Consider the following 14,766-nt stretch of genomic DNA (forward strand, 5'->3'; position numbering starts at 1 on the left):
TGGAGAGACGTTTTTCGGCGCCGGGAAGCGAGCGTGCCTTACAACTCCGCCACCAATGAGGAGATTTGATAGTGGACTCAGAGTCGACGGCTTAGCGGTGGCAACTGCTAGTTGTGCAACGCGCAACGGGAAATGAGCGTGCCTACAGTTCCGGTACCTATTTGGAAAATAGGGAGGGTACCGTTCATGCGCCCGGGGCGGTCTACCCGAGGCACTAGCCTCGAAGTCTCTAACGAAGAACCCGATGAAGTCTCGTATACCCTCAGGGTCACTATAATCAAAACTAATGTCCAAAGATATGGGGCTATTCCCGTATTAATACGGTTTCATTTTGCTTGAGTCGAACGCCAGGGACACTGGCTATATTTCAGAATTAATTTACAAACGAAAATGAAGCCAGTTGAAACTTAGAACTATTTAGTTCAGTTGATATAAAAAAATCGTTGTTTTATTGTCTAAGTACCTATTGAATACAGCAATTTTCTTGTCAACATTTGGAGGTGTTTTTTTTTTTCTGTCGTGAATATTTTTAGGAATCGTGTTTTTACACCGTAATCCATTGACTAACAAATAAATGGACGACGGGTCTAATACAAGAACTACGAAAAAAATGTCCCAAGTCAACCTATTTAAACGTAGTGACATGTAAAGGAATATGAAAAAGCTAAAACGTTGAATTTAAATTGTAATGTCATCGCTGTACTGTCTAATTTTGCTTGCTTCGCTGTCAGTCGAACAAACGAAGACTAAAGCGTGAATGACGCTCTGTATACAATTTTAACGCCCTATAAGTTCGGACACTTTTTAGCGCGGACCCGACGTCCATATAATTGTAAGTCAATGCCGTAATCAGTGTTTTTTTTTATAACATCAAGTGAAGGGACGAAGATGTCGTACGCCTATCCATAACAGTTACAGTGCCACTCAGAGCTTTAAATATTGCAAAGATCTGAGGGACACCAGCACTGCGCCCGTAACCCTGAGACATATGTTGACAAGTCTCATGTGCCTGTAATTTCACCAGAACCCTTTACCCTTCTAAACCGGAACACAGTAATACTGACATTACTGCTTGGCGGCAGAATTTGGTAAGGTGGCAGTACTACCCCACACGATATACAGTGTAGGTATATCAGAATCAACCAAAGCCATTTGAGGTTCTATAGATTCTTAACTCGGCGCCAATGACTTGAAAATAATTACGCCGACAATGACACCGAGTCATCACGACCCGAATTTCATCGATACATTTTCATAAAATTAAAGTAGTTGTCTAAATTTGATTAATTCTTCTTCTTCTTTTTGCTTAATGGCGCTACCCTTTAGATTTCGCCAGTATCGAGTTTTCCGCTTAGTAATTTTAAGGGCTTCTGTAGACTCTGCTATTCAATTAGTATTGTGAGAGCACAATGTGATATAAAAAATACTTTCTTATTAGGTTTTAAAGTTGCAGAGCTGTTGAATTACCTGAACGGGATGGAGAACAATATATATAGACAAATGTTAGTAGGTAAGTATGTTAGGCAGGACCAACAAATTATAAATTTATGTTATTCCTGGTTATATAATCACAAAGGACATTGATGCAAGACGTATCCACAAGACTTAAAATCGTATTAAAATTTGTGGGTTTGAGAATGAATGAGGGGAGGACATCGTACAAAGAGACTGGGTACTTGTTACAATTGAAGAAAATGTGATCCGGAGTTCCTTCCTCCAGCCCGCATGCGCAAAGCGAACTGTCCCTTACCCTGATTTTAACTAAGTGAACTGGGGTGGTCGAGCGGCCGAGCCTTAATCTACATATGGTGGAGGTGCAAGATTCGGATGCTTCGTTAAATTTAAAGAACCAAGGTTTACTCGGGATGACATTTTGAATGTTTGCATAATGCTTTCCTATCACTTTGGTACTCTCTTTCCATTCCACTTCCCATGTGGACAAAACCAATGTATTGCATAAATGAAACTTTTATTTGTTTTCTCAATAACACGTGCAAAGTCAACTTTGGAAATATAACTTTGATATTTCTTTAGTTTTTGGTTAAGGGTGCTCGTTTAACGATCTGAGTGGCACTGTAATAACAGTAACTGTTATGGCTAGACGTGTTGTCTACCATCAGGCGCATGGCTTGTTCATCACGTTGCTTGCTAACTAAAAAAATTAAAATAAATCTAATAATTTCATAAAACGATTGTAATTTTTTTCTGTTATTTCCCGTTGGTAGCACACAAAAATCTATCTAACCAGCTGTCAATTCCATAGGTATTTGCGATATGCGTGTCTAATTTTGTTTTAAATTTAGACCGCCTGTAATTTTGTTCAACGCAAAAGTTTTAGATAGATGCTTGTAATAGAATTTCAATAATGAAATTTTGTATTCAACAAAATTTTACAATTCCCAAGTAAAGATACCCTTGCGCCTGATGGTAAGCTACACGCCTGTCCATAACAGTTGCAGTGCCACTCAGAGCTTTAAATCGCAAAGATCTGAGAGGCACTGCCACTGCGCCCGTCTTCCTGAGACATAAGTTGGCAAGTCCCATGTGCCTGTAATTTCACCAGTTGCAAAAGTTTTGAGGTTGTTTTTTTTTTTCAGGGTTGAGTGATATAAGCATGGGGATTTTGTTATTGATAAATTGCAAATGAAGTCTCAATATCTAACTTATACCCAACAATGTACTTTTCATTCACTTTTTAATGGTATAATATACCGGGTTTCCACTATAGAAAAAGCATGAAAGTGCACAATACCTGATACGTTTGATAACTCATTTTACGCAACGCAAGCGCAGCTATTTTGCAATATATATCTATATATATATAATCTTTATCGTATTCGCAGAGTGGCAAATTAGTTTACTTCGATTTCCATGAACATAGATTTAAGCAAAGTAACCCCCCAATCCTGTATCCAGTCCTGTCGTCCAACGGCAGGATGGGCAGATTTATTTTTATTTTTATAATCTACATAACACTCAATGTCGATACTGACACATATGAACACTACATTAACTTCACAATGTTTTTGCTTTTGATGAACCGCAAAGAAAGCTACCCTTGAAGGTGGTGGCTGAAAATCAGTGCTATGCTTTTGGGCCAATTTTGCACTGAAACACAATCTATTTGACTTGCTGCAGCACACACAAGCTGTTGATCATTATGTTAGTATTGATTTTTTTTGTTTTTTTTTTGCCCATTTACTATATTATAATATTGTTATGTGTGTGATATCTTCCTTACCCGCATAAGATTGTGGGGATTTTTTTAAATAAGTGGGCCCAATGTGACTCCTTGCGAAACTCCATCACATTCTCTTCAGTATATCATCAGTAAATATGTTACAAGCCAAGATAACGGACGGATAACAGCTTAAGGACTAACAAAACATTAAGTGCTTTATCTTATCGTCGTTACTCTCCAGCGTGTTCACATTTTTCCCTTTCCTCCTCAGAAGCACGCATGCTGGCCTCCGTAGTCACCGTTTTACACAGTGTTGTAGAAAACTGGAGTCCGGAAGTCTACCTTTTAGGACTCGGACTCCAATTCACAAGACTCGACTCATAAAGACAGAGACTCCACTGCTCGATGTATTACGAGCCTACCCAGTTTGGAGTTCAACATCAATGCTCTGTTAGAAAGATAGTCAATGATACCCCTTAGATTGTATCTAATAAAAAAATATAATAAACTCTATGAAGTCATAGAGTAGTAAATGTCATTTTTCACTTCCTCTGCCACTCTGCTTTGTTCAACACTTACGTTTTAATAAAGGAGTTGTTCCTTTAGTGGTACTAAAATAAATGGAAAATTTAACCAGGCTATTAGTTGGTTTTTTGTAAAGAGCTCTCAAAATCTAGAAAGTTTGAATTAAAAACAAATTATTTTTGACCTGCAATTTCCAGAATATCGTTAGGGATTTTTAATACTATGTAAAGTAAAACGGTACGCAATCCCACGAAACGGATTTTTATGTAATTTTTTGGCTTATGTGCCAGTGGCCAATGCCATATAAAAATATTGGCACATCAGATGTCAAAGTCATTCTTGTTGCAATTTAGTTAGCCAGTTAAAATTATGATTTTGAATACTTTGGACTTTTTTAGTATCGCAGTGTTGCTAGAATTAATTTAACATATCTACCACGATTTGTTTTAAATAAATAAATTAAAAATGCAGGTCACAATAAGTTTTTCAATTATTTTGCTAAGCTCTTTATTTCAAGCTTAAATCTAGCAAAGAAATTGAGGCTGGTTATATTTTTCTGGGAATAAAGTACCAAGCTCCATACTAATTCGGTACAAATCCTTTCCTTTATGCTGTGGTCAAATTAAGATTAAGATTTTATACCTAAGACTGTATTTGGTGAGCATTTGTATGGAACAAATTTCCGCCGCACCACAAACATTGTTCTCAGCACAGCCATTCCTCATTACTTCCACAGTTCCAAGCTTCAACATATATTTTAACATGCTCGAGTCTATTTATGGAACGACACGTGCTTGAGTTCGAGTCTGTTTATGTAGCGAGTCAAGCGTGAGTCTGGTAAATACCTACTGAACGATATGTTATGGTGTGGTGTGTTAAACTGTAGTATAATTAAGTATATCTTCTTTTTTTTAAATCACCATACTTAGTTATTTAATTCGTAAATAGTAGTTGTTCAGTAAAATTGAACCATGCTTATCGTACTCGAGACTTTGTAGAATAGAATAGAAGTCGCTTCGACCCGAGTTTTAACTCGAATTAAATTTATGACTCGAGATTTTTATAGACTCGAACTCGAGAGTGTTTATGACCACTGAGCCGTGCAAACTTGAGTCAAATTTATAAATGTAGACTCCCGAACTACAGATTTTTACAACACCAGTTTTACAAGTTGCAATATTCCATCGAAAACTAAAAAGTTTTGCACCGAAGTTCAATAAAAGGTTGGCACCTTTCTCAGTCGCATAGCCAACAATTAGAACTCTTATGACATGGTACCCTTCAAATGAGGCTGAATCATATTCTATGCAGGTGGCCAGGGCGGTGATTATACCAGTACTTCGCACATTTGTTTCACATTTGGATTCCACTTTCCATTTAACATCAGGTAAAGTGATATCATCTCTCTCTCTCTCTCGCGTCACATATGACGCCAACGTAAATAGGAATTACAGTATCTGCAATGGCGTTAACAAGCTGGAACAGTGAAAGGCGACAGATAGATCGACATGCTGAAGGATGCATCCATCCAGGACCGTAGGTAGACGTCTTATGGATGATAATGAGGATAATTGATAAAGCGTAATGAAAACAATATAAATATTTTGGTATGTTTATTCATCGACGAATGTACACTTTAACAAAGTTTATATAACAAATAAAACACAGAAATGTACACAACAAACTGTCAATTTCGATTCTGTGTTTTATTTACATTCGCCAAAAATTTGCCCCATGATACGATGAAAATCTTGTTTGATCATAAAATATGGAAATTATATTAATGTTGATACTATAGTGCTGCTATTAAATTGAGTAATTACGTACTTTGTGTTATAAAAATCAACTTCCCATTTAGCAATTATTGATAATAATTAGCAAATTAACAAAGCACTAGGCATAAGTCACCATGTCTAGTTCAGAAATATATGAGACGGATTTCGCGAAAAAAGGATACAATTACAAAAAAAATCTCATTTTAACAACTGCACTATTGTAGATACTACAAAAACGAATGAATTAAATAATAGTATAACATTAATTACTAGAGGGGTCTATAACATATCTGCTAATTACAACATTTTATCTAGTTCAAACTGAGACGAATCCTGCGCCGGCGTCTATAATACATGTTGAGATTTCAATACAAGAAATCCTTGTCACTCGCCTCGTTTTCAGGTTTAAAGACTTCTAAAAAATTAGAAATGGCGATACATTATAAGAAGTTCTAGTTCTTATAACCCAATTACACCGAAGGCTGAAATTGGAATGTGTTTCATGTCTATGTAAGTTGGTAAAATGCACGTTACAACCACAATCCTAATTTTATTTCCAGCTCCATTTCCACAGTTTTCCTATTCATTCATAAATAATCTCTTGGCATTCTCTCTTTGGTTTTTTAAGAAATGCATCTTGAATCTCGTCAACAGCCATACCCTTAGTTTCGGGTTGGTACATTACTGAGTATATAGCTGACAGTATGCATACAACAGCAAATATATAGAAGACTTGACCAAGACCAATCATGGTGACCAGAGGGTTGAAGATGAATAGAACGATGAAGTTGCACAGCCACGCCCATTCTACTACCATCATTGTCATGAAGCTTTTAACCTGAAATCATATTTTTATTATTTTAGTACATAAATAAATAAATCTAATCTGATCCCAAAGTAAGTAACTAAAGCGTTATGGCAATCGGAAACAACTACGGTACCACAAACACCCAGACCTAAGACAATATAGAACAGTTAGTTTTTTTCTACATTGTACGGCCGGGGATCGAACCCGACATCTCAGAGACGGTGACACCATGAAAACCAGTGCACAAGCCACTCGATTACGGAGGTCTTCAAAACTCATAGCAGTCGATCAGTATTCTCTTAAGATACATCGTAATTGACCTATACTACGTTACAGTTGTGAGCACTTCTCGAGGTCTATGGGTTTTTAGACCACGTTCGCCAAACACAAGTTAGAGACTCCATAACGTCATCAATCTGTTATATATAGTTCAGATAAAATTGAAGGCGAGAGTGAGATCATACATAGAAATCCAGGGGGATGAATAAAGGACAGAGGTACAACAGAAGAGCTTAGAGGATAAAGACCTATGCAGCAGTATAAAATGGCTATAGAACCACCGCGGATGTGTACGGTTTCACGATTTAGTACACACGCGGTTGGTGTAAAAAATAATAACAATGACGTTTCTTAAGGATTCTATGACTATCTGGTGGCACCATACCTTGTTGAGCTGTAGTTACTTACAATAGACCTTCCTAAAAGACCCTAACGATTAAAAATCTCCCTTCGTTCTGTTACGGAAGAATACTATAAAAAACATCAGGATACCAGGAACGCATAAATGAAAGGAGTTATTCGCTCACCTCAGGTAAGAAAACTTCGACAAGGAAAACGAAGGGCACTGTGCCGGCTCCCAAAGTGTACATAGTAGCGTAGAGGTAGATCAACGCTGCAGTCAACCACTGTGGGCCCCATTTGAGATGAATTTGAGTCCCTAGTAGAATGCAGCATATTCCGGCACCTATTGACGCGTACGTCATGAGTGGCTGAAAACGAAACGAGGTTTATTTATACAAGGTGATAGTGTAAAATACAGTTTAAGGCGTATTGGCGCAAGAACTACATTCCCACTTCATCGTGACCTCTTGTTTGTTGAGAAACGTCGGTAGTGCATAATACATTTACCTAGAGGAGCTGAAGTATTCATTTTGTGAAATTGCGCAAATATCCTGACCCGTAGTGCTAAGTCCGTTTAAAACTTTAGTCATTGCTATAGTTACTTGGCATCAAAAGAAAAAGCCATTGAGATGCCCTGAGACGTCGTGACCACCAGGATCCAACGTTGCCGTTTTGGATGGCTAAGATCCATGAAAATGCTTCCAGCTCTCTTGTCAACGTATTCAATAAAAGAAATTCTCTTTATGATTTTCGCTTGTAGCCTCCAGAAGCCTATGGTTACCACCGCAAAAGTACGAGGTTGATTTATTTGAATTTCTGGGCTGATCTGGGGGTTGAGTCAACTACGCTCGCTTGACGCAGTGGCCTTAGAATAATAACGCATAGAATGATAGTTTCATATCAAACGAACTGTCACAAGTGAGGCAAAAATCAAGTTCATGTAGGCTAGTTTTAGTAGTAGGTTAATTTTCGGTTTTAGTGAATATTTATATAAAAATACAAGTTGAAACGCGTTACTTCCTTAAGGAATGTGATGTTAGTATCTATTTTATGTTTGTCTGACGTATTTTTACACTCATTTACCGCACATTTCGTCATTTTTAGCTAAAATTCTTGAGCTGTTCGCGGTGCAAGTTGACCTTGAACACTGATGGCCCGCCCGCACGTGTAGGCCCATTGGGAGCGCTTCAATTTGCCTCACTTAGCGTGTGCGGACTAGATTTCTATGCGTTGTTATTCTAAGGCAGTGGCCTCAATTGCCAGTTACATTAATGTATTTTATATACCAACCCGTCGTCCGCAAAGATCCGTCAGATAAGCGCCAACAAAACCAGCCACAATAGTTGTAACCGCCAGCAGCGCACTACACATAGTAGCAGACATGGTCGGTACTGCCTCTTGAAACAATGGTTCCGCATACACTTGAACTACTATTAATCCTTGGAAGATGGCCGCTGTGAGTAGGAAGAGGGTAATTATCATAGCTCGACGCGTTGAGCGGGATTTTCCTGCAAGAAAACATCAGTTTGAATTAATACATTGAATCGGGTACAAGGTCTAGTAATATCTATTCAGAAATATTAGCAGAACACTAATAGAAAGCATTTATTGCAACACCACGTTATAAGAAAGAAACCCAAAAAGGTACTGTAAATAAAAACAAATAAAAATAAAATAAATAACACAAAAACAGGATATAATAGTATAGCTTAATACTAGACTGACGTGTGTGTGACTATGGCGCAGGTTTTCAGTGGACCCTAGCGAGCTAATGACGGACGTGTGCATTGCAACTTGAGCTATGTATACCGTTGGAATTAGCTAATGACCCAAGTGTCGCTTGTTCCATTTTGCCTTTCAAGCGTCGATATGTATGTATATAGTGTTATTCAGTGTGTACTCTTATATCGAATACTTACATAATCCTAGCAGTTTATATACATATATGTTTAAGTGAGTGTAGTATAAATTCAAATAGTTATTAATTTTCCATTATCATTAATACAAATTTAAATTATATTCCACTAAAAATATTAAACAAGTAAATTGCTCACTGTAAAATAAGTAGAAGAAAGATAAATGGAGGCTATAATGTCATAATAAGCGATAATGTCAGCTATATATTTTCAATTTACTTGCTTTTAATTTGATTTATAATCTAGTCTTTAAAAGTAACTTTAGGTAATGTTTTTTTATTTAAAAAAGAAAAGATATTGTTTAAGTACATATGGTTAAATTGCGGCGCCCTAACAGGGTCATGTTGATACTACTTTAGCTTTAAGATCATTTGTAACACATGAAAGCAATAAATACTTTGACTTTGACTTTAAAGAAAAAGCCGTGGTTGCCTAATTTTGACGTGGTGGTAGTCTAATACCTTTCAAGCAGAGGGACGTGGGGTTCGAACCCGAGCTAGCCTCGTGAGTTTCTCGGAATTTATTTGCGAAATATAATTTGAAATTTGCCATGAGCTTTGCGGTGAACAAAGTGATGAAATCTTCACGTCGACGATGGTTTTGATGGCTCACCGGCATTGGGCCATTTGTACAGTCCTTGCTCAAAAATATGAAATTATTTCTTCCCATTTATTGTTAAAAAATTGTGCCAGTAGGAAATTGTTCAGATGTCAGTAATAAACTTTATTTGCCCTATACATGAATTTTAAGATATTTTACGGGAAGTGAGTATTCGTTTTTCAAAAAATACGCTTTTTGAGTTAATACACAATTGTATTAACAGTGCAATCGTAGTAGTAAAACCGTTGTGATATTTAATAACATAAACATTGCAATATATACTTACTTATGAAACGAATGAAAGATATTTTTTCTGGCTTTTGTTGCTCCACAACATTCAGGGACTTTTCTTCAGGTGTTAGAGTTTCTGCAAAAATAAAACAATAATCAAAAAACTTCTCTACGCTTTTATGGTAATAGTTACACACGAGGTATTTTTAATAGCAGACGACGGCGACGCACGCGCAAACGAGTTCGATACCAGTAATTTAGTACAGTAGAGCCCCTTGTGAACTACTGCCACCTTACCCATTTTCTGCCGCAAAGCAGTGAGCGTTACTGTGTTCCGGTTTTGAAGCGTAAGGAAGCTGGTGAAATTACAGGTGTATGGGACTAGTCAACTTTTGTCTCACGGTGACGAGCGCAGTCAGAGAGTTAGAGGCTTAAGACCTTTGCGATTTAAAGCTCTGAGTGACACTGCAACTGTCATGGATAGGCGTGCCGCGTACCACCTGGCGCACGACTCATTCGTCCCGTCAATTGGTGTAATAAGAAAAAGATACTGGTAATTGTAATGTTTATAATGACAAGAAATAATTATAAATAATGCAAATAATTAGTAAACTCAAAACGTAATATACTTAAACAAAAAAATATTTCATGTAAAAATTACTAAAAACTGTATTTAAAAAAACGGCCATTTTTTGTTTTTTTTTTCTATAATCACTAACGATCGACGTTGCCTTACTAAAATATCGAAAATAATCGAAATAACATTTAAATTTTGCAGGAGAGGATTTTTTAAAAATCTTTCTACTTAATTTTGTAAATGTCATACAAAATAGAATTTTAATATACACTTCCGGACACATAATTCGAGCCACCACGCATTTTCAGTATTAAGTGCCCTAAGCTTAACACGTTCCCTGTGTAATTGGAAATCAGAAATTGACCCCTCACGTGCAAATTTTTTATTTTGCAAATATATAAATACATTTATGGATGTAAAAATCATTTTCATACACCCCTTTCCCATTTTCTCAATTTTCCCAAGTGCCCCACATGTGATACACACCGTATGAGTCCTTTACTTGGTGCCACATTAATGGTGCAAGCACGTACTAGTTCCTTTTTTTGTGTTTTATTTTGACAGTGATAATTTGACAACATTGGTTAAGTCATTCGGTACCACATGTTAATTGTCACAATTTTTGTGATCCATACGTGCAAGTTAATAAAGATGATCTAGCTTACACGTGCAAATTTTATTTAGCGCTTAAATTTATAAAGGGCCATGCCCCATATGTGATGCACTCACGTATCGTTTGGAACTCGAAATGCACCATATATGATGCATGCACAGGGAGCGTGTTAAACAATGTTTGAATGATCAAAAGCTATTACACAAATTTGAAACTAGTATACTAAACTTCTTTTCCATAAGTCCTTAGGAATTTGGATTTGCAAAACCGGGGGAAAAGTTTTTCTTCGATGATAACTCTATTTTAGCCCTTTACGACAAAAATGCGAGGTGGCACGAATTATGTGTCCGGGAGTATATAATAATGAATTTCGTAACCAATTGTCTAACACATTTTTTTTTAAACAATGGATGTTAAGCCTTTTTCACGCTTACAATATTTTTGCTATATCTATCCAAAGATTTTTGAGATTTTCAGGCGTTTAAGCGTGAAATACACTGATGGTATGGGTCGAGGGCGTGTCGGGTCGGTCCCATCTCGCGCCCGCGCGTGGTGTGATGGCGTCCATATAAATACACGGAATCACACCCGCCATGCTCCCGACCCGACACATTCCCGACCCGCACCCGTTCTTTGTGTGTTGTAACACTTGCGATTAAAAATATGCAACAATACTTTGTTTATGGTAAACGACGAAATAGTGATGTACTATATCGGTTGCCATAACAAGCGAGGCACTTTCATTATAATTTTTTAATATTGATTCTGTCGGTTACACTAAAACAGGATAAATTAGGTTTTTTTTTAATTTTTTTTATATATAATTTTGGCGGGATATGTCGACGCGTCCTTATCCGTTATAGTTCAAATATCATATTTGCAATATAAAACGCTGTTTAGGTAAAAATATTGATTACAAGTCAGCGGTCATGGTGCGATATCTAAATTTTTATCTCATTTAATCAGCGCTTTAATGTTAAACAGTTAGACTGCACCATCGATGTGCCATGGTTACGCCATTGAAGAGCAGAATACCAAAAAATTGCAGATTTTTTTAGCAGATTCTCTCTTTTAGCAGAATAACAAATGTAAAAAATCCTGCCATTTACACTCTATCGAACACAATTGAGGTGACTTAAATTAGCATGCTTGGGACTCTATAAACTCATAATAATAATTATAATTTGCACAACGTCGCTTTAAAAGCGCTTTTGGAAAACGTGCAGCAACTGCTTTTATTAAATATGCCGTGCGTATTTGCTTTCATTAAACTCTCAGGCGTTTTGAATGAAAAAACTCGCATGGATTTTGTTTTTGTGGTTACCTATATTTATAAATTATTTGTGAATGCTACTAACGCGTAATAGTTAAGAAAAAATTACGTTACGGCTTCTAGTATACTATAGTGTTTTAAATGCCTGTTAAAATCGTGTTAATAAATATTTAGTAAAATTGAAATTTTTTGAATTGTAAAAGTAGTCCTATTTGTAATTTCTAAGTTTAAAAATCGAAAACTTGTGAAGTTAGTTTTCCAAAATCATGTTCTGCGATTGGATTGTTGCTAAGCTTAACTCTAAATGTCCTATCCTGTGGCCTGATTCTCACGTAATAGATGTAAATCGACGTAGACGTATTTTACGTCGAATAATCGACAATATGTCGAGCGCCCGTATTATAACGACTTCTCAATACACTTTTGTCTATAATTTATTACTCGATAATTTCGTTGATATGTCGACTAGTCAGCATCACTCGACATGCATTCGACTTTTTTTTAACAGACTTTGTCGCCGCTTCTTGTGTCGTTATTCAGTGCAAATATCATCGTTTATCGTCTATGTAATATTTATTGATTACAAATGTCACTTTGAAGTCAATCACCTCTCAATAAGTCAGTAATGCAATGCTGCCAATATTATTCGCTGAAAAACTTACAATTAACATTTTCGGACGCACGACATAGATATGTAGGTATTGAAATTTTGAAGTCGATCGACAGTCACATTAATCAAAAGACAAAATTCGAAATGGACATCGGTAAAAATCAGAGAATCAGGCACCTGATCATAATTTGGGAACACTGTGTTTGTTTGTTTGTGTGTGTTTATTACAGACGTGCTTTGAACGCGCATCTGGCGCACGTTTGTATTGGCATGACATAGCATATTTTAATCAATTCATACGCAAACACTATACTTCTTGAGCCTATATAAAGAATCTTCGTTTGCTTCTATAAACTACACCGTGTGCATATGCACTTAAAGTTTACTTTCTGCTCTATACCCTGGCCATTTCCATTGTTCTAGATAAAGCACTTATCAATTTCGAAATATGACAATTATCACTCCATTGTGTCTAGTATTTTCTCTAAGGGGACACACTGTATATAGCTTTGAAGATAATTATATAACTAAATAGATATAGCTGAATATTTACCTAAAACTAGTTCGTTAGGTATAAAGTACTCTTTATCGTATTCCCTGGGAGTTTGGTCTATGCTTTGGGATGGAACTGGAATGACAAAAATAAACCTAACGTCAATCTTATGGAACATATCACCAAGGAACACGGGTCTTATATATTTTACTATGTTATATTATACTTGTGCGACAAAACCTGGTTTTACAGGGCATCAAATCAGAATTATTCCAAATAATATGACTACCAAACCAACAGAACCAATTTAAAAAATCCTTCGGGAATTGAACCCGAGATTTTAGCACTTAGCGCTCAGGGGTCACCTCCGGAATAAATAATAGTCCGAAATGATATTTTCCAGAAATAACGCTTACTCGAATTTTTTTTTTTATTATTTTAACATAACCGAACCTAATCCTGTCTTTGCGATAAATATCCAACATATCCTGAAAGACCAACGGTTTCGTTGTAATTCAGTTTTCGGTGTAATGAAAATTCGAACAACCGTTATTTCGGAAAAAAAGTCGAGTTTGTGATAGGTTACCCGCTCGGATTGCTAACAAAAGTGCCACTCTATTTACAATTGTGTAATAATATATCGTACCCCTTCTGCTTTATGGAGACCTGTGTACAACAGTAGCACGTACATAGATGGATGATCGTTCGATACAAATTATTATTACGTTATAATTATTAATACAAAGATCGAACACTCAGAAAAAATTCCTTCGATCCGGTCGGATTCGAACCGACATCTTCTTGCATACCGTGGCAGACGCTATACCAACTAAGCCACGGAACGAACCAACGGACCTCACGAATTTTTCTATGTGCTTGGGTCGTGTCTTTGTACTTGGTCGTTCAACGACTTTTTAGTCGTAGCGCCATCTATGAGAAATATATGACAGATTTATCACCCAGTTAGTACCTTTACAGCTACCAGTCCTGGCGAGAGATGTCGCTATTCACTGTATTAATGAAATTTTTATTATATACATACCCGTATATATAGGTATAGGTTTTTTCGGAGTGTTCGATCTTTGTATTAATAATTATAACAAACTAGTGGAGTAATTTCACAAAAAATAATTGAATATCAATTCAATAAAAATTTCTTTATTATTACGTTGTCAAACTTATTGAATAGGAAGTCCGCCGCGTGATATGTGCTAGGCGTTTTAATGTTACTTTTTTAAGAATCTATACTACATGAAATGACTTTGGTTTGTTTGTTTGTTTGTGAAATGTTGAATCAATCACTTTGTAAAAAATATGTAGTAAAATTGAGGACATACACTGATTACTATATGGTGTGAAAAAAATCACAAACTTACCTCGAAATTTACAAGAAAACCGCTGTATTTAATAGGTACTACATATACCAATGATTTTTTTATATCAACTGAACTTAATAAAACACTTTATAGTATACTATATATGTTTTTCAATTTTCAAATTGCTCAAATTACTACTAGTTTCAAATAAATAAATAAATAAATAA

General features: G+C 36.2%; 1 protein-coding gene across 1 annotated transcript; it reads right to left on the reverse strand.

Annotated features, from left to right (window-relative positions):
- Window positions 1–5,834: 5,834 nt before the first annotated feature.
- LOC113238457 (facilitated trehalose transporter Tret1-2 homolog) lies at window positions 5,835–13,416 on the reverse strand. Its single transcript, XM_026475288.1, has 5 exons — window positions 13,284–13,416; window positions 9,713–9,793; window positions 8,201–8,418; window positions 7,096–7,278; window positions 5,835–6,319 (listed from the first exon to the last, which is right to left on the reverse strand). Exons 1-5 carry the CDS (start codon window positions 13,399–13,401, stop codon window positions 6,065–6,067), a joined length of 855 nt encoding a protein of 284 aa, XP_026331073.1. The 5' UTR covers window positions 13,402–13,416; the 3' UTR covers window positions 5,835–6,064.
- Window positions 13,417–14,766: the final 1,350 nt, after the last annotated feature.

This window comes from Hyposmocoma kahamanoa, unplaced genomic scaffold (assembly GCF_003589595.1).
Source record: "Hyposmocoma kahamanoa isolate Upper Pololo Valley unplaced genomic scaffold, ASM358959v1 95924, whole genome shotgun sequence".
NCBI lineage: Eukaryota > Metazoa > Arthropoda > Insecta > Lepidoptera > Cosmopterigidae > Hyposmocoma > Hyposmocoma kahamanoa.

Excerpts from the sequence above, each read along its gene's own strand:
- LOC113238457 (XM_026475288.1), bottom strand. The coding sequence starts at position 13,401 with ATGTTCCATAAGATTGACGTTAGGTTTATTTTTGTCATTCCAGTTCCA. Across the intron at positions 7,279-8,200 it reads CGGATCTTTGCGGACGACGG|CCACTCATGACGTACGCGTC; the intron begins GTTGGTATATAA and ends TTTCGTTTTCAG. Across the intron at positions 6,320-7,095 it reads TCGAAGTTTTCTTACCTGAG|GTTAAAAGCTTCATGACAAT; the intron begins GTGAGCGAATAA and ends ATATGATTTCAG.